The sequence below is a fragment of the Oncorhynchus nerka genome, linkage group LG26 (genome assembly GCF_034236695.1).
Source record: "Oncorhynchus nerka isolate Pitt River linkage group LG26, Oner_Uvic_2.0, whole genome shotgun sequence".
Lineage (NCBI taxonomy): Eukaryota > Metazoa > Chordata > Actinopteri > Salmoniformes > Salmonidae > Oncorhynchus > Oncorhynchus nerka.
Window position 1 is genome coordinate 19,252,580 of NC_088421.1, and position 26,604 is coordinate 19,279,183.

Sequence of the window (26,604 nt, forward strand, 5' to 3'; positions counted from 1 at the left end):
TGTATGGTTGGTTACTGCTCTCTTCAGGTGAGCACCTCACCACTGCCCTTCATGCCAGTGGGCTGAAACAGCAGGGGTTGGGAAATTTATGATTGGCTAATATGTGTGTGTGTTCTAAATGCAAAAACGTGTCCATGACTAATCCACATATTTTATATTAACAGAGAAAACCTGCCAAAAAGAAAATATGACTGTTTCAACATTCAACCATGAAAAACTGCTTGTTTTCATGAGAATAAAAGTTAAACCTGGAAACATCAACTTGATTGTTTTCATGAAAATAAAAGTTAAACCTGGAAACATTAATTTGTGAGTCAGAGTTTATATAGCCTACTATGCCAGTGTAAACTACTTTGATGATACAGGGACTAGAATCAAAGTGGGAGGGAATAGTCACACACTACGCATGAATACACGCCTCTTTCGAGACGAAGTTCGAAGCGATGGGTAAGTGCGTGTGTACATGCCCGTAAAGGCTGCAAGTAGGAGGCAAGAAAAGGCGAGGGTAATGTTGAACATCGATGGAGCTCATGTAATTTGGTCAACAAGTATTAAGGGTTTCAGTAAGTGATGAAATGTTTGACGTTTACCGGCTGCACGGAGTCGATATGTGTTGATGTGCCATGGCTCCGCGATGGTTTCACCTCTGTGCGCTGGTGTTCTGTCCTCCTCACGGTATCCGGATGGGAAATCTCTGCAGAAAAGTGGCACACTGGCCTCGAAATTAATTCCAGAATTCTCCAAAATTGGCAAAGTATTATAAAGATATGGATAAACACTGCAGAGTGAAGGATGAAGCCACGTCAAAGGCAGCAAAGCGCAAGGAAAACAAACAGAAACATGGACGGCTTTTTCGAAAGAAATCATTGAAGTCGGTGGGGAGTTTTGTAAATAAAATTATCAAAACTTTGGGCACTTTTACCCACTTTGGAGATGTTGCAGTTCAGGGCGCAGAGGATGACGATGGAGGGTTTCGTGACGGGACACCTTGTAACATCAGTACCAACTCAGAAAATATCAAAGAGGATGTCCAGGTCGCCGGGGATGATTCTGTTAAAAATAATTCGATAGCTTCTTCCCGTTGCTCGGTGAAAGAGAGGGTTTTATGGTGCTATGGTGGCAAAATTCCAGGTGTTCTAGGCTTGAAAAATCATGGGAACACCTGTTTCATGAACGCCGTGGTCCAGTGCTTGAGCAACACTGACCTGCTCGCAGAGTATCTCGGGTTGGAGCGGTACAAATTGGATTTGAGTCGAAGGAGAATGAATGGGATTGTTAAAAGTGAAGACACGCAGCATGCCAGAGGTGAAGTCACGGAGCAGTTGGCATCACTTGTTAGGGCACTCTGGACTCTGGAATACATCCCTCAACTGTCAGTGGAATTCAAGGTAGGCTATAGTTGGCTATAATTAAATCTAGTTGCTCTTATACCTGTGTACTAACAATATACTTACTATGTAATAAACTCAGGACAAGCTATTTTAAGTACCAGAGAGCCAGGGGTGAAGATAGCGGCTTTATTTCCATTTGCTCCTGCCCCTGTATACCTTGACTGCACCTTGATTGAAACCGCAACATAAAACAACTATGCTGCTGTCATTCCTAACATGATAAAAAACTATTTGTGTGACATTTGCCTAAAATATTGAGGGGATTTACAGAAAATGTTAAGATATTGGTCAATAAGCATTTTACTGTTGGTCTACACCTGTTGTTTACGAAACATGTGACAAATAACATTTGATTTGATGTTATATTCCAAAAAATGCTGCCTGAAGCACTATCCATGACATTGGAGCTCATAAGATGTATTAGCCTATAGGTAACCTGTTTATTTCTTTCGCCAGGTTTGATTACTTTATAAGTCAGTGCATCAGCTACTACGCTGAACTCCAGTTCAATAGCTACTACGCTGAACTCCAGTTCAATAGCTACTATGCTGAACTCCAGTTCAATAGCTACTACGCTGAACTCCAGTTCAATAGCTACTACGCTGAACTCCAGTTCAATAGCTACTACGCTGAACTCCAGTTCAATAGCTACTACGCTGAACTTCAGTTCAATAGCTACTACACTGAACTCCAGTTCAATAGCTACTACGCTGAACTCCAGTTCAATAGCTACTACACTGAACTCCAGTTCAATAGCTACTACCCTGAACTCCAGTTCAATAGCTACTACACTGAACTCCAGTTCAATAGCTACTACGCTGAACTCCAGTTCAATAGCTACTACGCTGAACTCCAGTTCAATAGCTACTACGCTGAACTCCAGTTCAATAGCTACTACGCTGAACTCCATTTCAATAGCTACTACGCTGAACTCCAGTTCAATAGCTACTACGCTGAACTCCAGTTCAATAGCTACTACGCTGAACTTCAGTTCAATAGCTACTACACTGAACTCCAGTTCAATAGCTACTACGCTGAACTCCAGTTCAATAGCTACTACACTGAACTCCAGTTCAATAGCTACTACCCTGAACTCCAGTTCAATAGCTACTACACTGAACTCCAGTTCAATAGCTACTACGCTGAACTCCAGTTCAATAGCTACTACGCTGAACTCCAGTTCAATAGCTACTACGCTGAACTCCAGTTCAATAGCTACTACGCTGAACTCCATTTCAATAGCTACTACGCTGAACTCCAGTTCAATAGCTACTACGCTGAACTCCAGTTCAATAACTACTACTCTGAACTCCAGTTCAATAGCTACTACGCTGAACTCCAGTTCAATAGCTACTACGCTGAACTCCAGTTCAATAGCTACTACGCTGAACTCCAGTTCAATAGCTACTACGCTGAACTTCAGTTCAATAGCTACTACACTGAACTCCAGTTCAATAGCTACTACGCTGAACTCCAGTTCAATAGCTACTACACTGAACTCCAGTTCAATAGCTACTACGCTGAACTCCAGTTCAATAGCTACTACGCTGAACTCCAGTTCAATAGCTACTACGCTGAACTCCAGTTCAGTAGCTACTACGCTGAACTCCAGTTCAATAGCTACTACCCTGAACTCGAGTTCATCTCTCCAGTGCTTTTATAGTCTGTGGGTTTACCCAGATGGCTTTTAGTTCACCACTTAGTAATGAGGTGGCTGGCTGGCACAGTGTGTCACTGGAGTCTGAGGGCATGGGATTACCAGGTGTCTGTCTGGAGTGCTGAGCTAGCACTTTGTTCCGTCAGACACTCACAGCACAGAAGAACCTTGAACATAAACAAAGGACTTACTATACTCTAAACAGACTTTTGAAAGATGGTGTGTCATATTGAGTGTCCAGGTATGGCGGCTTTGAACGCTGGGTTTTAATATTACAGTCGCTGAGATGATGAGCACCTGGCTGACTCACTACCATTTACAGTGTTTCTGAATTGGACACACTTCATTATGTTAGTTAGGCAACATTGCCATAGAGAAGACTGTTTATTGAGAGGAACACTCTCCATTAAAGGATCTGAGAGTGTAGATCTGAGAGTGGATCTGAGAGTGGATCTGAGAGTGGATCTGAGAGTGGATCTGAGTGTGGATCTGAGAGTGGATCTGAGAGTGTGGATCTGAGAGTGTGGATCTGAGAGTGGATCTGAGTGTGGATCTGAGAGTGGATCTGAGAGTGTGGATCTGAGAGTGTGGATCTGAGAGTGTGGATCTGAGGTTGTGGATCTGAGTGTGGATCTGAGAGTGGATCTGAGAGTGTGGATCTGAGAGTGTGGATCTGAGAGTGGATCTGAGGTTGTGGATCTGAGTGTGGATCTGAGAGTGGATCTGATTTTGGATCTGAGAGTGGATCTGAGTGTGGATCTGAGAGTGGATCTGAGAGTGGATCTGAGAGTGCATCTGAGTGTGGATCTGAGAGTGAATCTTCTTGTGGATCACCCTGCCCACGCTAAAGAGGAGGAAAAATCAATTATCACACTCCCGCCTGCAGTGCTAAGCTCCCATATAGTTCAAGGCCAGATAAAGAGAAGATGATAAGGAGTAGGACAATACATTCACAATGGATTTATTCTTGGAAATGCGATTTTGGTCTGTGAGGAGAAGAGGTGTAAGCGTAACTAGAGGCACACCTTCACCCTGCATTGTGCAAAGCCAGGCTCAATCACTTTGCCTCTAGCTCAGTGTAATGTACTGGAAGTATAGGAGTTCAAATAAAATCAAATGTATTTATAAAGCCCTTCTTACATCAGCTGAAATCTCAAAGCGCTGTACAGAAACCCAGCCTAAAACCCCAAACAGCAAGCAATGCAGGTGTAGAAGCACGGTGGCTAGGAAAAACTCCCTAGAAAGGCCAGAACCTAGGAAGAAACCTAGAGAGGAACCAGGCTATGAGGGGTGGCCAGTCCTCTTCTGTCTGTGCCGGGTGGAGATTATAACAGAACATGGCCAAGATGTTCAAATGTTCATAGATGACCAGCAGAGTCAAAGAATAATAATCACAGTGGTTGTCGAGGGTGCAACAAGTTAGCACCTCAGGAATAAATGTCAGTTGGCTTTTCATAGCCGATCATTCAAAGTATCTCTACCACTCCTGCTGTCTCTAGAGAGCAGGTCTGGGACAGGTAGCATGTCCGGTGAACAGGTCAGGGTTCCATATCCGCAGGCAGAACAGTTGAAACTGGAGCAGCAACACAGCCAGGTGGACTGAGGACAGCAAGGAGTCATCAGGCCAGGTAGTCCTGAGGCATGGTCCTAGGGCTCAGGTCCTCCGAGAGAGAGAGAGAGAAAGAAAGAGAGAAAGAAAGAGAGAGAGAGAATTAGAGAAAGCACTACTTAAATTCACACAGGACACCAGATAAGATATAACAGACTGACCCTAGCCCCCTGACACATAAACTACTGCAGCATAAATACTGGAGGCTGAGACAGCTGGGGTCAGGAGTTAGAGAAGTTTTGTCTGGGTGGTGGTCAATGAGGGGCATATTGAGAGTACCCAACCACAATACCAGACTAAAATACCATCCAGAGATTGAATTACCTTTATTGTGCAGTCAGTGCTGTACCTCCTGCCAGAGAGGTCTCATAGGAGAATCAATCCTAACTAGTTTATTTGGTTTCTGTCTGACCCAATGTTCTGTGTTCATCTCCTCCAAAAAGTAATTATTTCTCACAATCTCACTCTTCTCTGGACACCCTGCCAACTTCTCTCCATCTATAGCCACTTCCTTCTTATCTTGTGGGACTCTCCTATCAGATTTTGAGAGGACAAAAATCTGAGCTGGCTTCATGTAGTCAAGATAGTTGAGATCTCAAGATAGCTGTAATGAAAAACACTCAATGTATGTGATGAGATCTTTCCTGTGTTTAAGTACACACAGGCGTGCATCTTGGCTGTGGCTCTGTGACCAGAAGGGTCATGAGTTCATGTCTGGCCGTCTAAAACTGTATTTTATGTAATTCCACAGCTGTCTGCAGTAGAGGTCGACCGATTATGATTTTTCAACGCCGATACCGATTATTGGAGGACCCAAAAAATCTGATATCGATTAATCTGAAGATTTTTTACATTTATTTGTAATAATGACAATTACAACAATACTGAATGAACACTTATTTTAACTTAATATAATACATCAATAAAATCAATTTAGCCTCAAATAAATAATGAAACATGTTCAATTTGGTTTAAATAATGCAAAAACAAAGTGTTGGAGAAGAAAGTAAAAGTGCAATATGTGCCATGTAAGAAAGCTAACGTTTAAGTTCCTTGCTCAGAACATGAGAACATATGAAAGCTGGTGGATACTTTTAACATGAGTCTTCAATATTCCCAGGTAAGAAGTTTTAGGTTGTAGTTATTATAGGAATTATAGGACTATTTCTCTCTATACCATGTGTATTTCATATACCTTTGACTATTGGATGTTCTTATAGGCACTTTAGTATTGCCAGTGTAACAGAATAGGTTCCGTCCCTCTCCTCGCCCCTACCTGGGCTCGAACCCGGAACACATCGATAACAGCCACCCTCGACGCAGCGTTACCATGCAGAGAAAGGAGAATAACTACTCCAAGTCTCAGAGCAAGTGACGTTTGAAACGCTATTAGCGTGCACCCCACTAACTAGCTAGCCATTTCACATCGGTTACACCAGCCTGATCTCGGGAGTTGATGGGCTTGAAGTCATTAACAGCGCAATGCTTGAAGCACAGCAAAGAGCTGCTGGCAAAATGCACGAAAGTGCTGTTTGAATGAATGCTTACGAGCCTGCTGGTGCCTACCGCCGCTCAGTCAGACTGCTCTATCGAATCATAGACTTAGTTATAACATAATAACACACAGAAATACGAGCCTTAGGTCATTAATATGGTAGAATCCGGAAACTAGGGCGTGAGTTGAGTGGGTTGTCTATGTTCGTTTTTCTATCATTTGGGATTTCTGTGTTCGGCCTAGTATGGTTCTCAATCAGAGGCAGCTGTCAATCGTTGTCCCTGATTGAGAATCATACTTAGGTAGCCTGGTTTCACTTTTGAGTTGTGGGTGTTTGTCTTCCGTGTCAGTGTCTGTTACCAGTGTTTCGTTTATTCACGTTTATTGTTTTGTTCCAGTGTTCTGTTGTGTTTGATTAAACATTATGGACACTTACCACGCTACGCATTGATCCTCCGATCCTTCTCGCTACTCCTCCTCAGAAGAGGAGGACGAGATCCGTTACACTATCATCTCGAAAACAAGACGTTTATTCTTTCAGTGAAATACGTAACTGTTCCGCATTTTATCTAACGGGTGGCATCCATAAATCTAAATATTCCTGTTACATTGCACAACCTTCAATGCTATGTCATAATTAAGTAAGATTCTGGCAAATTAGGCGGCCCAAACTGTTGCATATACCCTGACTGCGTGCAATGAACGCAAGAGAAGTGACACAATTTCACCTGGTTAATATTGCCTGCTAACCTGGATTTCTTTTAGCTAAATATGCAGGTTTAAAAATATATACTTCTGTGTATTGGTTTTAAGAAAGGCATTGATGTTTATGGTTAGGTACACATTGGAGCAAGGAAAGTCCTTTTTTGCGAATACACGCCGCATCGATTATATGCAACGCAGGACATGCTAGATAAACTAGTAATATCCTCAACCATGTGTAGTTAACTAGTGATTATGATTGATTGTTTTTTATAAGATAAGTTTAATGCTAGCTAGCAACTTACCTTGGCTTACTGCATTCACGTAACAGGCAGGCTCCTCGTGGAGTGCAATGAGAGGCAGGTGGTTAGAGTGTTGGACTAGTTAACTGTAAGGTTGCAAGATTGAATCCCTGAACTGACAAGGTAAAAATCTGTCGTTCTGCCCCTGAACAAGGCAGTTAAACCACCGTTCCTAGGCCGTCATTGAAAATAAGAATGTGAGCCTCCCAGGTGGCGCAGTGGTTAAGGGCGCTGTACTGCAGCGCCAGCTGTGCCACCAGAGACTCTGGGTTCGCGCCCAGGCTCTGACGTAACCGGCCGTGACCGGGAGGTCCGCAGGGCGCCAAATTCAAAACAACAGATGTCCCATAATTAAAATTCCTCAAGCATACAACTATTTTACACCATTTTAAAGATATACTTGTTGTAAATGCAGCCACAGTGTCCGATTTCAAAAAGGCTTTACGACGAAAGCACACCAAACAAATATGCTAGGTCAGTACCTAATCACAGAAAAACACAGCCATTTTTCCAGCCAAAGAGAGGAGTCACAAAAATCAGAAATAGAGATAAAATGAATCACTAACCTGTCTCATTGCGCGCCAGCGACTCCTGTGGTGGGCTGGGTGCAGTGCATGCTAACCAAGGTTGCCAGGTGCACGGTGTTTCCTCCAACACATTGATGTGGCTGGCTTCTGGGTTGGATATGCACTTTGTTGTGTATTGGAGGATGCATTACTTTCAACCTTTGTCTCTCCCGAGCCTGTACGGGAGTTGTACGGGAATTGGATACCATGAAATTGGGGGTAAAATTCAACAACAAAATATATATATTTTTAAATAATGTGTTTTTAACTGACTTGCCTAGTTAAATAAAGATTAAATAAAGGTGTAAAAAATATATTTAAAAAAATAACAATAATAATAATTTGTCCAAATCGGTGTCCAAAAATATCGATTTCCGATTGTTATGAAAACTTGAAATTGGCCCTATTTAAATCGGCCATTCCGATTAATCGGTCGACCTCTAGTCTGCAGGCACCATGAGATAATCAGATAGCTGTCAGGCCCCTGTCTGAGCCCTTAGGCCATGGGAGTATCAGACAAAACAACCAGCCATCTATAAACAATCAAAAACCTTACCTTGTAATTTAAATGGCCCACTTCGTAATTATCTCAGAGCAGAGTTCTCAAACAGTATTATCAGTCACTCCACATGCCTCTGATAGAGTAAGAATAGCAAAGACAAGGAATAGCAAAGAAGGTGGATAAGTGTTTGCGTCACATCCCATAAAAAAACACAATTTTGGAGGAGAAAATGAAAGTGAATGTAAGTAAACTTTATGATGTAACACAATGTATTAGCAAAAGCAATTTGGTGGTTGCACACATTTGTGCTGTTCAGTTACAGGCTAATATTCACTAATATGCACCAAGTAAATCTTGGTTAAAACCTCTCTGGGATATGTGGGACGGTAGTGTCCCACCTCGCCAACAGCCAGTGAAATTGCAGGGCGCCAAATTCAAAACAACAGATGTCCCATAATTAAAATTCCTCAAGCATACAACTATTTTACACCATTTTAAAGATATACTTGTTGTAAATGCAGCCACAGTGTCCGATTTCAAAAAGGCTTTACGACGAAAGCACACCAAACAAATATGCTAGGTCAGTACCTAATCACAGAAAAACACAGCCATTTTTCCAGCCAAAAAATCAGTCACAAAAATGAGAAATAGAGATAAAATGAATCACTAACCTTTGATGATCTTCATCAGATGACACTTATAGGACTTCATGTTACATGTATGTTTTGTTCGATAAAGTTAATATTTATATCCAAAAACCTCAGATTACATTGGCACGTTATGTTCAGTAGTTCCAAAACATCCGGTTATTTTGCAGCGAGCCACATCAATTTACAGAAATACTCATAATAAACATTGCTAAAAGATACAAGTGTTATGCATGGAATTTTAGATCCACTTCTCCTTAATGTAACCGCTGTGTCAGATTTCAAAAAAACTTTACGGAAAAAGCACACCATGCAATAATCTGAGTACGGCGCTCAGACACAAAAACAAGCCATGCAGATACCCGCCATGTTGTGGAGTCAACAGAAGTCAGAAATAGCATTATAAATATTCACCTACCTTTGATGATCTTCATCAGAATGCACTCACAGGAATCCCAGTTCCACAATAAATGTTTGTTTTGTTCGATAAAGTCCATATTTTATGTCCAAATACCTCCTTTTTGTTTGCGTGTTTAGTACACAATCCAAACTCACAATGTGCGGGCAAGTCCAGGCGAAAGTTCAGACGGAAAGTCGTGTTACAGTTCACAGAAACATGTCAAACGAAGTATAGAATCAATCTTTAGGATGTTTTGATCATAAATCTTCAATAATCTTTCAACCTGAGAATTCCTTTGTCTTTAGAAATGCAATGGAACGCAGCTAACTCTCACGGGAGCGCACGAGACTGAGCTCATGGCACTCTGCAAGACTGTTGACATCTAGTGGAAGCCAATATGACCCCATAGACACAGTATATTGGATAGGCAATGACTTGAAAAACTACTAACATCAGATTTCCCACTTCCTGGTTGGATTTTTTCTCAGGTTTTTGCCTGCCATATGAGTTCTGTTATACTCACAGACATCATTCAAACAGTTTTAGAAACTTCAGCGTGTGTTCTACCCAAATCTTATATGCATATTATATGCATATTCTAGCTTTTAGGCCTAAGTAGCAGGCAGTTTATTCTGGGCACCTTTTTATCCAAGCTACTCAATACTGCCCCCCAGTCCCAAAGAAGTTAATTAGAAGCAAAAAGTTACCATTAAATGTTGATCTGTCCCAGTGTCCCCTCAGGCAGGTTGGTGGCGCAGACTGGAGAAAAATAAAACACAAAGGTAGCTACCACAGGATGACTGGCACTGAGCCACATTCCAGTAGCACCTTGCAGGACTGACGCTGTCGGGGGAGGGTTACTTAAATGTTGTATCAAAGGTTAAGTACTGTGTCCGTGACTTTATATACATTCTTCCCCTTCATCATGTCCTAACTGTCACTGTCCTCTGATCTGAGGGCTTCATTTTACCTGCTCTGGGATCAGAATCAGATGTGTGTTTTAAAGAGTATCTGATCTGTTTGTCCTAGTGCATTCTCTGAATCCCTCCTGGTGGATATCACTGTTTGTATAGAGGGGCCAGAGAAGGTTTGAAAACAGAAACTCAAACAGTTACTCACCAGCTAGTATATAGGTTTCAATAACATGGGAGAGGCCTAGGACAGGGGTCAGGGAGGGTAGGGAGGGAGGGAGTGATGAATGCTTCTTGAGCTGGAATTCAGTCCTCCCTCCCTCTCTACAGAGCAGATGGACGATCTGGTCATGATTGAAGGCTAAATCAGTTTAGACTTTTGACATGTTTGTGTGATGACTCTTGTGTGATGACTCTTCACTGTGACAGTGACTCTGGCTTCCACGGATTTGTCAATATTTAAGGTCTCCATGTAGGCCTTTTAATGATTAGGCTATTTGATCTGGCAGAGCTTTTGATTTCAGGACATTAAATATGAAGTTAAATGACTCAGTGAAGTCACAGGGAGATGACACTTGTTCTTGTTCTGTAAATCTTCTCTTCAGGCGTACACAGGGGTTTATTTGGGCTGGGTCCCGCCGAGTCCGACACCTGGCGCCTATGATTCAAATGAGACCCGGGACCTTTGATCCGTATTGGGGACATGTCCCTGTCCTGAAATTGGAGAATTTAGCATTTTTCAAACACCTAAAACAGCTTTTTGCTGCAATCTAGAACCATAGTAATTATGCCAAAACTGTTTATTTTTCTGCATATCTAAACATAGGTTACCTCTTGAGCTGTCTGTATCCTCCTGACAGTTTTTGTTAAGAAACTAAATATGCTTTTCTGCATCTCTGCAAAAATGTGGGTTAAAGATTGAAAGTAATGTGAGTCTTATTCAGGACATATAGTAATTGCTTGCTTTTCTAAAGGCATGCCAGCTAATATAGTTACACAAGCTAGCTACTCTAACTTGATTGATAGCCTGAAATGGTTTATTTTAGCTAGTTATGAGGTTGTGAGATTAGGAACTTATCTGGGCATAACATCGCTAGGTGGCTAGTCGTATTTAAAAAAATAAATAATATTATATATAAATAAGACAAATCTGTGGGGGTACATGCACCTGTGCCCTCTATGGGCATGACACCTCTCCCTAATTTTGAATTATATAAAGAAAAATGTCTTGTCCACATTTTAATTTTCCACAACCAAAAACATGAGTAAGCAACCCAATAGTAGAATAGTTTACCTATTAAATTGTTCAGCCTGTCACATTCTATGCGAGAAAGTAATATTCCTCTTGAGGAGCACTCAAATTGCGAGTGCTGCACAGGGAGAGACATATGGATGTCCAGTCATTGTACAACATTCTTAATACAGTCGCGGGAAAACCCACATTTGAAAGCCGTTATGATGGCCACTGTAAATAGCGGAGGATCACGGAGCGTTCTAGTGTTACTACACTTATTTCTCAATCCCCAAAATGTGTTAAAATGCACTATTTTAGAACCATATTTTTTATCAGCGCCATGGTTTATGCTCGTCAGAGCTCGCTAATGGCGTTGAATGCATAAGATTGGGGCTAAATGTAACACAGGTCAGGTGTAACATGATCATTGGCCAGTGGAATTGTTTGGGGGGAGCATTCAAGTCATCAGTATGTTCCTAACTGGCAACAAGATAGCCTAATGTTTAGATCTAAGAGTTAGCATCAGGTGGGCTACATCAGGTGACAATGCTTATTGCTAAATAACACCTGCCTGGTAATATGGACCGATAAGTTATTGGGCTCATTTCCGGAGTGGGAAAATCTATTTTATAATTTTCAGTTATTTTGGAATAGAATGTCCTTTTAAAAACAGTTACCTCACAGTTACCCCCAAACAAAATTTAAAAAATAAATAATTAAATTGTAGGTCTTTCCGTGACCTGTAGTATGTGCTTTTGTCAGTATATATTGTTTAGGCTAGTATATTATATCACCCCCCCACTCCACCCCCAAACTAGGGGTCCCATACAGTATATGTCACATTATTTTTCCAGTACCAGCACCCACTATTATCATGATCATGCTTCATTTGCTTGATGATGACACTGCAGAGAAAGAGGCAGTGTATACCAACATTCAGAGGTCATCTAATGTAGTCATCTAATGTAAAAAACCCTAGCAGTGGTCCTATTTATATGACTGGTGGGACTGCTCCATATTAATTGTCAGTTAGAGTCAGGTACCTCGTAAACCAGAGCATTAATCATACACAAATATTACACAGTCCAGAGTTATACGTAATTAGGTCAAAATGGCCATTGTGGACACCACAGAGAGAACTATACCTTATCTACCTTATCTACAGTATTATTTATATGTTGCAATTACCACATTCAGAGACACTGATGAAGATAACTAGAATTACCATGGGAGATTTGCCACTGGAACAGCAGCTTGTAATTGTAGCATTATGTGTCCACAGAGAGCTTATTTCTGGAAACTGCCTTAGAGAGTTCATTTAAAGTATGTCAAGAGTTAAAATCTTTATTGTCTGTACACTGCCATCAGACTATGTAGAACACAACAAAACGAGTCGTACAACATCGATGTAGGTCTTTCATCTTGCTACCTCAATTGTGCTTTGCCTTCCATGCAATATATTTACAGTAGGGTAAAGCAGTACAATGAGAAAACCTATTACATGAAGGCTATCTTGTTTCCCTAAACTGTGCTGCCAGTCTCCAAGAGGCCATTATGTCATGCTGTTCTTTCTTGACACAAAAGGGACAGACTTGCTGCTGGCACAGGGACAACTAGACAATGGATTTGTCTGTACAGTCTGAGTTCTGGCCCTGTGATGGTGATGTCTTATTTTTGTTGTCCACATTGTTTTGTAATTGTGTGTAAGGACCTGAACAGTGTGATACTTCTCACCTGACTTTGTCTCTGACTAAAAATAGACACTGTAGGAAGAGGCACACTTTCAGACAGCATTCGGAGACTACTCTCTTCTACTCCTACGTTTGCTTTGACACATCCCAATAATCACTTTGCTCTCTGTTTATGAATGCGTGTTCACTTTGTACAATGTTCAGCTGAGTAGCTACTTTGAAGATAGGTAGAGAAAGCAGTACCTCCCACACACAGTGTGTTATTATACAGGTTGTACCAATGATAGCGAGATCTACTGTACTGTATGATAGAGTCATACAGTATGCCTGTTAGATACCTGTCAACTTACATTGTGTTCCATGTGGGCTTAAGTATTCCTCAACCTACTTCTTTTTGTGGCAGAGTGATATCTACAGACGTATGTCAAAAGAACGGTCTTTATATCTGTCAGTTAAGTTTGGGTAAAACTAGTACTATAGTTGTGTGTGTGTGTGTGGTGTTGAGACAAATGTTTCTGAATAACTGAATATGACCTTGGAGGCATCCAAGGTCAGCTCTGATTGGGCTCAGCAGCATTTGAGGATGTTCTGCCCGGGACCTGAAATAGCTTTGTCTCAGACAGTAGGCGACGAGGGAAGCATGAAGAGCATTAGGGAAAATGTGCAATTCAAGAATCCCTTTGTTCTGCGTTCTGTGGAGACGGACATGGGGCTTGAGGCAATGATTGACCCGCTGTGGGTCCACTGTGGGGGCTGTGCTACAGGAATTAGGCCTACAGCTGAGCTTCCTGAAGAAGGGATCCTGTGTGCAGCCACAGGTGGACCAACAGACACACCAGACATATCATAAATCAAATCAAATTGTATTTGTCACATGCGCCGAATACAACACGTGTAGACCTTACTGTGAAATGCTTACTTACAAGCCCTTAACCAACAATGCAGTTTTTAGAAAAATAAGAGTTACATTTTTTTATTATTTTTTTAAGTAAAAAAAAAAACGAGGCTATAAACAGGGGGTACCGGTACAGAGTCAATGTGTGGGGGTGCAGGTTAGTCGAGGTAATTGAGGTAATATGTACATGTAGGTAATGGTGAAATGACTATGCATAAATAATAAATGGCAAGTAGTAGCAGCGTAATGTAAGTAGTCCAGGTAGCCATTCAATTAACTGTTCAGCAGTCTTATGGCTTTGGGATAGCAGCTGTTATGGAGCCTTTTGGATCTAGAATTGGCGCTCCGGTACTGCTTGCCATGCAGTAGCAGAGAGAACAGTCTATGACTAGGGTGACTGGAGTCTTTAAAACTTTATGAGCCTTCCTCTGACACAACCCTGGTATAGAGGTCCTGGATGGTAGGAAGCTTGGCCCCAGTGATGTACTGGGCCGTACGCACTACCCTCCACAGCGCCTTGCGGTCGAAGGCGGAGCAGTTTCCATACCGGGGGATGATGCAACCAGCCAGGATGCGCTCGATGGTACAGCTGTAGAACCCATGCCAAATATTTTCAGTTTCCTGAATGGGAATAGGCATTGTTGTGCCCTCTTCACGACTGTCTTGGTGTGTTTGGACCATGATAGTTTGTTGGTGATGTGAACATCAAGAAACTTGAAGCTCTCGACTTGCTCCACTACAGCCCAATCGATGTGAATGGGGGAGTGCTCAAACCTCCTTTTCCTGTAGTCCACGATTATCTCCTTTGTCTTGATCACGTTGAGGGAGAGGTTGTTGTCTTGGCACCACACGGCCAGGTCTCTGACCTCCTCGTTGTCTGTGATCAGGCCTACCACCGTTGTGACGTTTGCAAGCTTAATGATGGTGTTGGAGTCGTGCTTGAATGCGCAGTCATGGATGAACAGGGAGTACAGGAGGGGACTAAGCACACAATCTCGAGAGGCCCCCCCGCCGTGTTGAAGATCAGCATGGCAGATATGTTGTTGCCTACCTTTACCACCTGGGGGGCGGCCCGTCAGGAAGTCCAGGATCCAGTTGCAGAGGGAGGTGTTTAGTCTCCGGGTCCTTAGCTTAGTGATGAGCTCTGAGGGCACTATGGTGTGAAGACATGAACAAAATGCATCAGTGATTCGTATTTTCCTTTAAAATGTATACCTACCTATAAGCCTATACCTACCTGGCAGAATGATATCATGATGATTTGCATCAATCCAGTGGCGATTTGTTTAGCAAACTCTGCAATCTCATGTGTGTTCCAGAAACACAGCTAACGAAACAGTGTTGGTGTGCAATAAATAAAAGGGGATCTACACCCAAAAATGTAAATGTAATATATTTTTCCCAGACCTCAAAAGTGGTCTCCTGATGTGGTTTAAGCATTGGTGTGGACCTAAAACATAAAATGTTGTTGTTTTTCTATCAACAAAAATATATTTTGAGAGTGAAAACGTGAAAAAACTGGGGGGAAAACAGAAACCTGGAAAAACCAAACTGAGAAAACGGAATTTGAGAAAAAAACAAATAGAATTTGGCAAAAAATAGAATTGATTATATAGGGTCCTACACACCTCAGTTGGCCAGTTAATATTGCACTGTTTGTTTCATGTTTCTATGGAAGTGGGAATGGCAGTAAACAAACCAATAGCTTTTGGTACTGCAATTTGGGTATTCCCGTCACATCTCAAATCCTAACAAGCTGTCAGATTTGGATCTGAATTATCCCACTGCTGTTTTAGGTTTCCACTCTTATGCAAAATGTCCGGATTATCCGGACAGCAGAAGGTTATTCATGCATTTAGGCATGCATAAGTCTTTACTTCAAAAGCACACTGTGTGGTTATAGTACATTCATCTTGAATTACATCAATGTAACCATTTTAAAACAAGTCAGCTAATCTGTTTTCTCTGTCCATTGAAGACGCACTAATTCACCAATGTTTACAATACAGTTTTACATGGACTCCTTCATTGACCATGTGAATCTCCTTTCCCTCTCTAGAGTATAGTATCCAAGTATGGATCCCAATTCCGAGGAAACTCACAACATGACGCCCTGGAGTTCCTGCTTTGGCTTCTGGACCGAGTTCACGAAGATGTCAACTTGTCCTCCTGCAGCAACAACAATAACAAGACCAAAGCCCCAGGGAAGGTAAGAGTGCCTACTCCATCCACTGTCACACAGTCACATTGAACTGTACTGAACTCAAAGTGTAGGCTAGAGCCACAAGTCTCAACAGTGCCTTGCACTCCCCACTCACAACAGCAATAACTACTGTCTGTAAAATCTATTGCTATACAGAAAATGATCTTTTCATTTACTTACAGAACCTTGGTTTCACAAAAGAACGTCGGTTTCTCCAGGCATTTGCAACAGCATCTTTATGTTCTTTGCAGCTCTACGTTTGTACAATGTAAATTCAGCTCTCAATTATTGATGTACTTATCTACCCGTGGATCTATACTAAATGTGCTAACACATCATTAATCGACTTTAATTTATGTACTCTGTGATTCTGAATAATTCTGAACAGATGTGAGAGGAAGAGCAGCATTGCATAGAAGTGACATATTTCCTTCTCTCCTGTGCTCTAAATGGCATACGTATCAACAGATCATTCTGATAACCCTGTGTGAGGGATAAAGCTCCCTCTATACCTTGTATTGCCTTACCCCCTTCGGTGAAATTGTTCATGTACCTGTTTGGAAACAATTGCCTCTCTGACAAACTTATTTCCTGTGTTTGTGGGGAGGAACAGCTTAGAGCTGTTGTGATGGGTTTCCATAGTTCTGTCTGTCTGTGAACATGCCCTGTGTGCTGCAGCCGTCTAGCTGATGCCACAAGTGAAACTGCTGCTTTCACAGGAGACCTGCAACTTTGTTCTATAATGTCTTCTGTGCAGCCTGAGGAGTAGAATCAAAGCTGGGTAATTTGCTGTTTGATACTTTCTCTGTGCATGGCTCCTCCTGAAGGTATGCCTGTGGGCACAGTGGAGCCTGACACCCCCTGGATAGGCCTTTGATCGGTTCCACTGTGCCCATTAGCAGGGAGTTTCATGCATTATTAAAAACATATTTCTGCTTTTGAAATACACCCCCTCTTTAGCAGTGCTATCAGGGTGATGGAATGATTCATACCAAGTGCTAAATTCACGGTTGGTGAGTCATCACAAATACATCTAAATGATATCAGTGTCCCTTCTCCCACAGACCTTACTCCACTGATTTATTCTGTTGTATCATCGCTATTCTGGTGGAGGGGAATTTCAGTCTCAGATTCACAGAACAATACATCACTGTATTTGGGATTCAACATGTCTTTATCAAATTGATATGTGTGTGTTAAGTAACCGAAGTGAGATGCATGGTTTGAGGGAGGGTAAATGGTGTTCCGGACCAGTACAGCTTGGCTACTGTTTAGGCCTGCTGGCTCTTGTTTTGGATAAAACACAGCTTGGTCTTTGTTGCATCAATTGAATTTGACACTGCATACTTGAATTAATAGATCAAAGTAAGAGGTGGTCTCAAGCCATGGTCTGTTGAAGTGAATCTCACTGACACTAACCATGTAGGGACCTACTGAACCAAAGGCTATGGTTAAGACTAAAAACTAGACTGTGTGTAGGCTAAGACAGAGGTTTTGAGATACAGTTGCCAGTGTGAACTCAGCTTTGTAGTCTTGTATGTAAGATTCCTCAAAGTGTGATTTTCTTACTTGATCTATCTTCTAACAGGTTAGCAGGTTAGTGTGTTTGCATATGGGTGGGTGTGTTCTTGTGTTTATGGGTGTATGCATGTGTATAGGCTAAGTGATGCTCTGTGAGTTGTGTGTGTGAGACAGTGAGTGTTTGTATGGGCCTCAGTTCATTGAGCCATTCAATTTAGTTGTTTACTGTGAGCAATGAGCATTCGGTCCCCTCAAATGTACTTTCCCCCTTTCTCTCCATCTACCCCCCCCTCTATCTTTCTCTCTCTCTATATTTCTGTTGACACCCCCTTCTTTGTTTATCTGGCCATATACAGTACTATGCAGTGTCTATCCAATACTTGAACAAAGCTTCAATCTGTGTCTGAGATGAGTTGCCCTTCAGTGCAGGGCCAGAGGGCACAGGAGGTGATCTGGACTGTGTCTCTGTCTCTCTGTATCAGGCCACAGAGAACATCAGAGGAGGCTGGGACTGGAGGACTGCTGATAAGGCCTGTCATTATAAGTCTGGGACACGTCAAGGAAAAAGTTGTCACACTTTGTTAACGGTGTGAGGGACAAAAACCTGCTGTTTTTGACAGTGTGCCGGACAGTGTGAGGGACAAAAACCTGCTGTTTTTGACAGTGTGCCGGACAGTGTGAGGGACAAAAACCTGCTGTTTTTGACAGTGTGCCGGACAGTGTGAGGGACAAAAACCTGCTGTTTTTGACAGTGTGCTGGACAGTGTGAGGGACAAAAACCTGCTGTTTTTGACAGTGTGCCGGACAGTGTGAGGGACAAAAACCTGCTGTTTTTGACAGTGTGCCGGACAGTGTGGGGGACAAAAACCTGCTGTTTTTGACAGTGTGCCGCTCCGCTTCATCATTGCTTTTACACACTTTTACTTTAGTTTAGGCAAGACAAACTGGTAATATCAATTTGGTTAGGCTATCTTCCCACACCACACCTCCAATGGTTCACCTTTCTGTGTGAAGGAGACCCATTTGAACTTTTGAACTTGTTATTGTGTTCTCTGTCTGAGGGACTTCCTCCCAGCTATATGGCCCATTAAGCCCAGCTTCCATTGGCACTTTGAAGCCAACCCAGGTTGGGCTGGTCTTCGTCGGCTAGCTCAAATTGCATTTCCACTGCCTCCAGAAATAAGAAATTATGTCATGTTGCTAGGTAGTCAATATGTGGCTGCAGATGGCTTCGCTGATATTGCTAGCTAGCTATCTAGCAAGATGTTGAATAATTGAATTCACCCTCACCATGCTGAAACTAACGTTACCCCATACTCCTGCCAGTGCCTGTCCGACTCAGAGTTTCTCTGTCCAGTGTTTGTGTTCTTTTGCCATCTTTTTATTGGCCAGTCTGAGATATGGCTTTTTCTTTGCAACCCTGCCTAGAAGACCAGCATCCCGGAGTCACCTCTTCACTGTTGACGTTGAGACTGGACAGAGGAACTCTGCCTAGAAGGCCAGCATCCCGGAGTCACCTCTTCACTGTTGACGTTGAGACTGGACAGAGGAACTCTGCCTAGAAGGCCAGCATCCCGGAGTCACCTCTTCACTATGGACGTTGAGACTGGTGTTTTGCGGGTACTATTTAATGAAGCTGCCAGTTGAGGACTTCTGAGGCGTCTGTTTCTCAAACTAGACACTCTAATGTACTTATCCTCTTGCTCATTTGTGCACTGGGGCATCCCACTCCTCTTTCTATTATGGTTAAAGCCAGTTTACACTGTTCTGTGAAGGGAGTAGTACACAGTGTTGTATGAGATCTTCAGTTTTTTGGCAATGTCTCGCATGGAATTGCCTTCATTTCTTAGAACAAGAATAGACTGACGAGTTTCAGAAAAAAGTTATTTGTTTCTGGCCATTTTGAGCCTGTTATCTAACCCACAAAAGCTGATGCCCAAGAAACTATTTACAGTTGTACAAACCTATGATAGAGTTGTAATAATACAGTGTTTTTATTGTTATTAACTCATTCTAGAGATTTTATAAAGTATTGGATTTCAAGTAAAAAATATGTTGCATTTGGAGACATATTTCAAATATTTTTTTCGTTACAAGAGAGAATGAAGAAATGAACGACTAATTCAGTAGTTTTGTTCTCATTTGAATAAGAACATATTTCATTGTAAATACTTGGGTTTTGTCATGGCTTCATCATGTATGCATTCTGCTCTGGCTGTTGAGTAAAGACAACCCCTTCCAGAGGCCCATCGCTTGTCTCTATGTTGGCTTTATACTGACAGGAATAGGAATCATGCTTCATATTGACCTCAATTAGATCTGTGGAAGTCATTATTAACCTGCCCTGGAAATCACATTAGCATGTCCTCATTAATGCCAAAGCTATTAATAATGACAGTCAACTGAGTCATTTAGCCTGAAATACATGACTGACTAATTGATGGACAGACATCACCTCTCATGCAGCTGCATCTCAATTTGTACGAAGCTAATGCTTCATGTTCTCTAATGATATGGGGTGGTAGGGTAGCCTAGTGGTTAGAGAGTTGGACTAGTAACTGGAAGGTTGCAAGTTCAAATCCCTGAGCTGACAAGGTACAAATCTCTCGTTCTGCCCCTGAACAGGCAGTTAACCCACTGTTCCTAGGCCGTCATTGAAAATAAGAATTGGTTCTTAACTGACCTGCCTAGTTAAATAAAGGTAATATAAAAAATAAAATGTCGACTAACATATAGTGGGAGTTCAGCAGGTGTCAGGGTTGTGCTTGTGGTGAGGTTCTCAGAACCTCACTCCTGAATGAATTAAGTATTCTTCTTGAAAGCTTGTTTTGAGGTAGAGAAAGCCCTCCTAGTATTCAAAAGAATACTGTCTAACAGAATAAACTCTATATCAATAAATGACATGCACACACAGAGCAGAACATCTCTTATGACAGTCATCTCTTATGTTTAGCCAGAACCTCTCCCAGCCGCCTATGAATGGACTGAGCACCGGCGTTGTCATGGATTTCATTTTCTTATCAGTATGGAAACATGTGGCCTGATAGACTAGAGCCAAGGAAATAATCCCAGGGCTCATACAGTACACTACCTACTAAAGGGATTTATCCTGCTATTCTCACTGTGTCCCCCCCCCCTCTCTTCTCCTCAAAGTCTGCTACTTACCATACTCACTCTTCCCTTTATTGGTCTTTTTAGAGCCCTCTAAGAATTTACAGTAGTATCAGCTAGCCACCCACAAAGGAGCTCTCCTCAGGGGAGAAGGCTTTTATTGGCTCTTTCAGGTGACAGACTCCATGAAGAGAGGTCTTCTTATTTTAGCACTGCTCAGACATCTATCACATCTAACTGTGTTTATCCTTCTCACATCACAAAAAGTCAAACCCTTGTTGACGTCTGGGAGAAGGGTCTTGAAAGAGGGAGTTCAGAGGAGTTTAAGGGTTTGTTGTGTTGTGTTTGTTACTGTGCTGTGGCAGGCTGCAGCTCTGCCACCCTACTGGAGCTATTGCCGTGCCAGTGGAGTAAGCCTGGGTCACAGGGAGGATGGAGGGAGTGAGGCAACTGGTTTATAAGTCCTCTCATGTCACCACCGAGACCAGGGAGGGAGCTCTGCTAACCCTACTGGAGCTATTGCGATGCCAGTGGAGTAAGCCCGGGTCACAGGGAGGATGGAGGGAGTGAGGCAACTGGTTTATAAGTCCTCTCATGTCACCACCGAGACCAGGGAGGGAGCTCTGCTAACCCAGGGGCTGAATTAATTGTTTTTCAGCACGCGTTCAGTTACCATAAGCAGCACAGGAGACCCAGGTGAACAGTGGGAGTTCCCCCACCCCTGAGCTTCCAAGCTCAAGTCAGTGGATCCCAAACATTCATTCTGGCCCCCCTTCCATCATTGGGGAACATGTCTCGCCTTCCCTCTATGTGCACAAGTACTGTCCATGACACAAACTTTTCACCCCCCCTCTTGTTGGCAGAGAGAACATGTTGCAGTTTTAAAGCTAATTTCCTGCAATTTAACACATTTTGCCCTGTCTTATGTCTTATGTGTGTTCATGTTATATCTGAGTGACATTACAACAAAATCAACAGGCTAAAAAACCTAGCTAAAAAAAGATTCGCTGACATGCGCTGGTTGATCTGGACATTTCTGACAAGTTATAAATATCTCTCTAAGGTCTGCAATGACTGACATGACCAGAGGAAAACGGATGATGCACTACACACAATTTCCAAATTGCACTATACGCATTCTACTGTTACCATTATCAAGAGTAAGTTGTAAGCTCGACTGAGTTCCTTAAAAAGAATACACACACACACACACATACACACACACACACACACACACATACACACACACGTACTGTAGTCACACCATGGAACTGGCATTCAGTTTGTTGACCGTTTATCACTTAGGAAACAGTGCTGGTGTGAAGCTCTCTCTCTGTATCATGAATGCGGCCCTTTGTAAGCCGGTGGAAGAAAGAGACGCTTGTTGAGCACTGCTAGTGAAGCGAGGGAGAGGTGAGACAGGGTTGTGTTGGGCTCTGTACAACAGTGTGGCTGTGGGTGGGGAAGCCTTAACGGGTAGTGACAGACTGACAGATAAGCAAACCTCCATTCAAGGACAGCAATGTTGCAGAGTCAGTACAGTACAGCAACTGTTGTCATGTTTGATGATATTTCAATTATTTGTATCTGATTTACACGTGTTTACTTATCCAGAACAAAGATTGGGTACAGTAAGGACTTTTGCTCTCAGTGAACCCTCAGCCCTCCTACAGCGTTGGAACATGAATAAGGGACTGTGATTGTAATGCAGTCAGTGCTGTCACAGCAAACACACAGGCAGTAAAAAAAGCTTTTGAGAGATTTGAGCTGGTCCGAGCTATTCACTTTAGAGAATGGGATATTCACCAGAGGGTCTTGGGAATCTACTGTCTCTGTGCCCATAGAGAAGCACAGGGGAGGGGTGTGAGTAGAGAGAAGAGGAACAATGTTCAGGGTTCAATCTTGGGTCAAAGAGGATTATCAGTGGTACTCATGATGCAAGCCAGGAAAAGAGATAGCACTGAAGGCGAGCTACCAGAGACACTCAACAACAGAAGGTCACTACACAGGACATTCCCATGCAGGGTCAAATGACTCATGTCCTGCACTGGTTCCTCAGCCATGCTGAGCACAATCATCACAACGATCACTATCAAGGTTACCAAGGTCAGAAACATTATCCTCAGAACCTTTTAAGGCATCATCCTCTCTTCTCTTCCCTGTCTCCTCATAAAGATCTGCTGTGATTTACAGAGAGTGCACTAACTAAGCCAACCACCAATACCTGACTACAACAACATCACTTACAGTAGCACCGACCGTCACAACGTGCCATGTGTGGTTGCTGTTTTCCAGTCAGAGAGGGCAGGGTGAAGGCCTATTGTGCCTGTGTGGTTGCTGTTTTCCAGTCAGAGAGGGCAGGGTGCAGGCCTATTGTGCCTGTGTGGTTGCTGTTTTCCAGTCAGAGAGGGCAGGGTGCAGGCCTATTGTGCCTGTGTGGTTGCTGTTTTCCAGTCAGAGAGGGCAGGGTGCAGGCCTATTGTGCCTGTGTGGTTGCTGTTTTCCAGTCAGAGAGGGCAGGGTGCAGGCCTATTGTGCCTGTGTGGTTGCTGTTTTCCAGTCAGAGAGGGCAGGGTGAAGGCCTATTGTGCCTGTGTGGTTGCTGTTTTCCAGTCAGAGAGGGCAGGGTGAAGGCCTATTGTGCCTGTGTGGTTGCTGTTTTCCAGTCAGAGAGGGCAGGGTGCAGGCCTATTGTGCCTGTGTGGTTGCTGTTTTCCAGTCAGAGAGGGCAGGGTGCAGGCCTATTGTGCCTGTGTGGTTGCTGTTTTCCAGTCAGAGAGGGCAGGGTGCAGGCCTATTGTGCCTGTGTGGTTGCTGTTTTCCAGTCAGAGAGGGCAGGGTGAAGGCCTATTGTGCCTGTGTGGTTGCTGTTTTCCAGTCAGAGAGGGCAGGGTGCAGGCCTATTGTGCCTGTGTGGTTGCTGTTTTCCAGTCAGAGAGGGCAGGGTGCAGGCCTATTGTGCCTGTGTGGTTGCTGTTTTCCAGTCAGAGAGGGCAGGGTGCAGGCCTATTGTGCCTGTGTGGTTGCTGTTTTCCAGTCAGAGAGGGCAGGGTGAAGGCCTATTGTGCCTGTGTGGTTGCTGTTTTCCAGTCGGAGAGGGCAGGGTGCAGGCCTATTGTGCCTGTGTGGTTGCTGTTTTCCAGTCAGAGAGGGCAGGGTGAAGGCCTATTGTGCCTGTGTGGTTGCTGTTTTCCAGTCAGAGAGGGCAGGGTGAAGGCCTATTGTGCATGTGTGGTTGCTGTTTTCCAGTCAGAGAGGGCAGGGTGCAGGCCTATTGTGCCTGTGAGTGTTTCCTCTCCCCAACTTTGATTTTGTCTGCTCTGTAGAACAGAATGGCTTCCTGTGACTCGGAGCCACCCAGCTGGAAAAGCAGCTTGGAAGAAAGGGTCCAAATGTGACCTCTCTGTGCTTGTGTATTCCTTTGACCTCTAACCCAGATTAGTGTTGATTGGACGATACATACTGGGCTCATGTTCTGTATCGTCATCCCCACAGAGCAAGAGAATGTGTGTGTGTGTGTGTGTGTGTGTGTGTGTGTGTGTGTGTGTGTGTGTGTGTGTGTGAGATTGTGTGAGATTGTGTGATATTGTGTGAGATTGTGTGCATGTGTGTGTGAATTATTGTTGACTTCTCGTGGAGGTTTAATTTGAGAGCGTCCCTCCCTTTGCCAGCACTGTTCTTGAAAAAGGACCTTTTTTAATTTATCTGCAGTCTGCCGGGGTTGCTTTCACTGGCACAGACACAATTAAGCTGCCTCAGACACCCCAATGTATCACTCAAGGTTTAAGGAGCGGTTAAGGACATTTCTATATACTGCACTGCACTGTCGCTGAGCCACCACCTCTGTGTGGAATGTTTTCTCCAAGTCTACCTGTAAAAGGGCTCATAATTATACAGGCTAGTTGGCAGCAGATTTTCATGACCGTTTGACTTCATTTCACTTTATTTGGATGTCTTTGATAAGTTCTTTTGAATGGGGTAACATGTTTTGTAAACCTATGATAACACCTTATACACTCGCTGTAAACATTCTTTACAGTTCATGGCTCTTGATAGACATACTGTACATGTTTCTGTAAGTATATTACAAAGGCATCACACAGAGGTGGTCTATATAAATAGTTACTAGCCTTTCTTGGCTTTTGCTCCTGTCATTACATCCCCATCTGTGGGTGTCTCCTGCCTGTCACCAGTGTGTCAGCAGCACAGTAATAAACCCCATCAGCTCAGGAGACCCACATCCCTGTCTTTATATGAATTCATTTCCTCCTCTGCCTCCTAAAAGCCAATCGGCTTATGAGTCATTAATGATTAATTTCACAAAGTCATATTCATCCACCCAAAAAAGTGTTAGGAGCATTTTTCTTGAATAGTACCTCTAAGTATTTTCTTGGCTCGCAAAGGTACTTCCAAAAAGTGCTGTGTTTCCTCCCTCTTTTTGTTCCAGACTTGATGTTATTTCCATATAAAACAAGCAGTGAAGCGGCAGGGCAGATCCACTCAGCATTAGTGGAGGATGATTCTCTCCACTGGGCTGTAATGTTTTACTGTCATTAATCTTTTTACTGTGGAGGTCCAGCGAGTCTGCTCTATAGAATGATATCTAATGTAGGTTACCAATGACTGTAGCATTGTGGAGATGACCTCATACACTATGTGAGAGAATGTTACAGGATGCCAATAATTGTGCTCCACCAGTGGGTTTTACCATGGTTGAAAATCTGTCAAATGCTCTCAGAGAGTAGCCCACTCGGTATGACTGACATGAGGTCAGAGAGACTGAGTCACATCATCATCCCCTGCTGACCTCTAGCTACTGCCTGGCTATTATTTCCACTAAAAGGAAAGGAAGTCGACCTCAGTGCAGACCTGCTGGTAGGTGTCTGAAAATCCCTCTCAAATGAGGAAAGTTGGCATGCTAGCAAGGATTCTGGGAAGGAGTTGGTTGGCTAGGGTCGGTTGGCTAGGGTTGGTTGGTTAGGGTCGGTTGGCTAGGGTCGGTTGGCTAGGGTCGGTTGGCTAGGGTCGGTTGGCTAGGGTCGGTTGAGTTGATGCATTACAACTAATCATGTGTTATATCGTCATTCACCTCAAACCACTGTGCCTGAACCCATTCTGCTGATATCTCATATACTGTTGTCGAATCATTGTCAGAGGTCTCGCTACCACTTTAGCTACCCTCCTGTCACTAGCTGTATTCTCCAACTGAAGAACTATACAGAGAAGTGTCCGTGCATTGAGGGCTTCTACACTCCTTCTACACTCCTCTCTTCTTATATCATTACCCACTCCAGGACTATGTCCCTCTGTCTCTCAACCCGCTAATCATTTTATCCTTTCCTTCTTTCTTATGTAAAATAACTAAATTCCCTTTCACAGAGTCCTCTGCTGCCTTTTCTTCTCAGTTATGAGACTGTCTCATTCTCAATCCCCTTCTGTGGATTTCTGACCTCCAGACTTTGGGATTTAACTAGTAGCCCACCCATCTGACTGGCTCAGTGAAACGGACAATGGAATGGTGTGTCTGGAGCATACAGCTAGAGCAGATTATGATCTGTTGTGCCAACAGCCTGCCTGTATGAAGAGCCATAGACCCTTAATGCTGATTCACTTATGTCAAGGATGTCTACATCCTTGGTTATAGCTTCATGGAAGTGCTTGAATGTGAGATCTCCATTTTACATTATTATATGTCAGTCTTTCCTGAACATTGAGTTGATATGCTTTTCCATTGATATTTTGTGCATTTAGTAATACAAGTTGAGGC

The 26,604-nt window shown here is 43.1% G+C and overlaps 1 protein-coding gene across 1 annotated transcript in view; it reads left to right on the forward strand.

Moving 5' to 3' along the window:
* Window positions 1-439: 439 nt before the first annotated feature.
* LOC115110903 (ubiquitin carboxyl-terminal hydrolase 43-like) overlaps window positions 440-26,604 on the forward strand; it is a 95,028-nt gene continuing 68,863 nt past the window's right edge. The window contains exons 1-2 of the mRNA XM_065010217.1: window positions 440-1,388; window positions 16,062-16,211. Of these exons, the coding sequence (XP_064866289.1) occupies window positions 768-1,388; window positions 16,062-16,211 (771 nt within the window). The 5' untranslated portion in view covers window positions 440-767. The remainder of the gene's footprint in view (window positions 1,389-16,061; window positions 16,212-26,604) is intronic.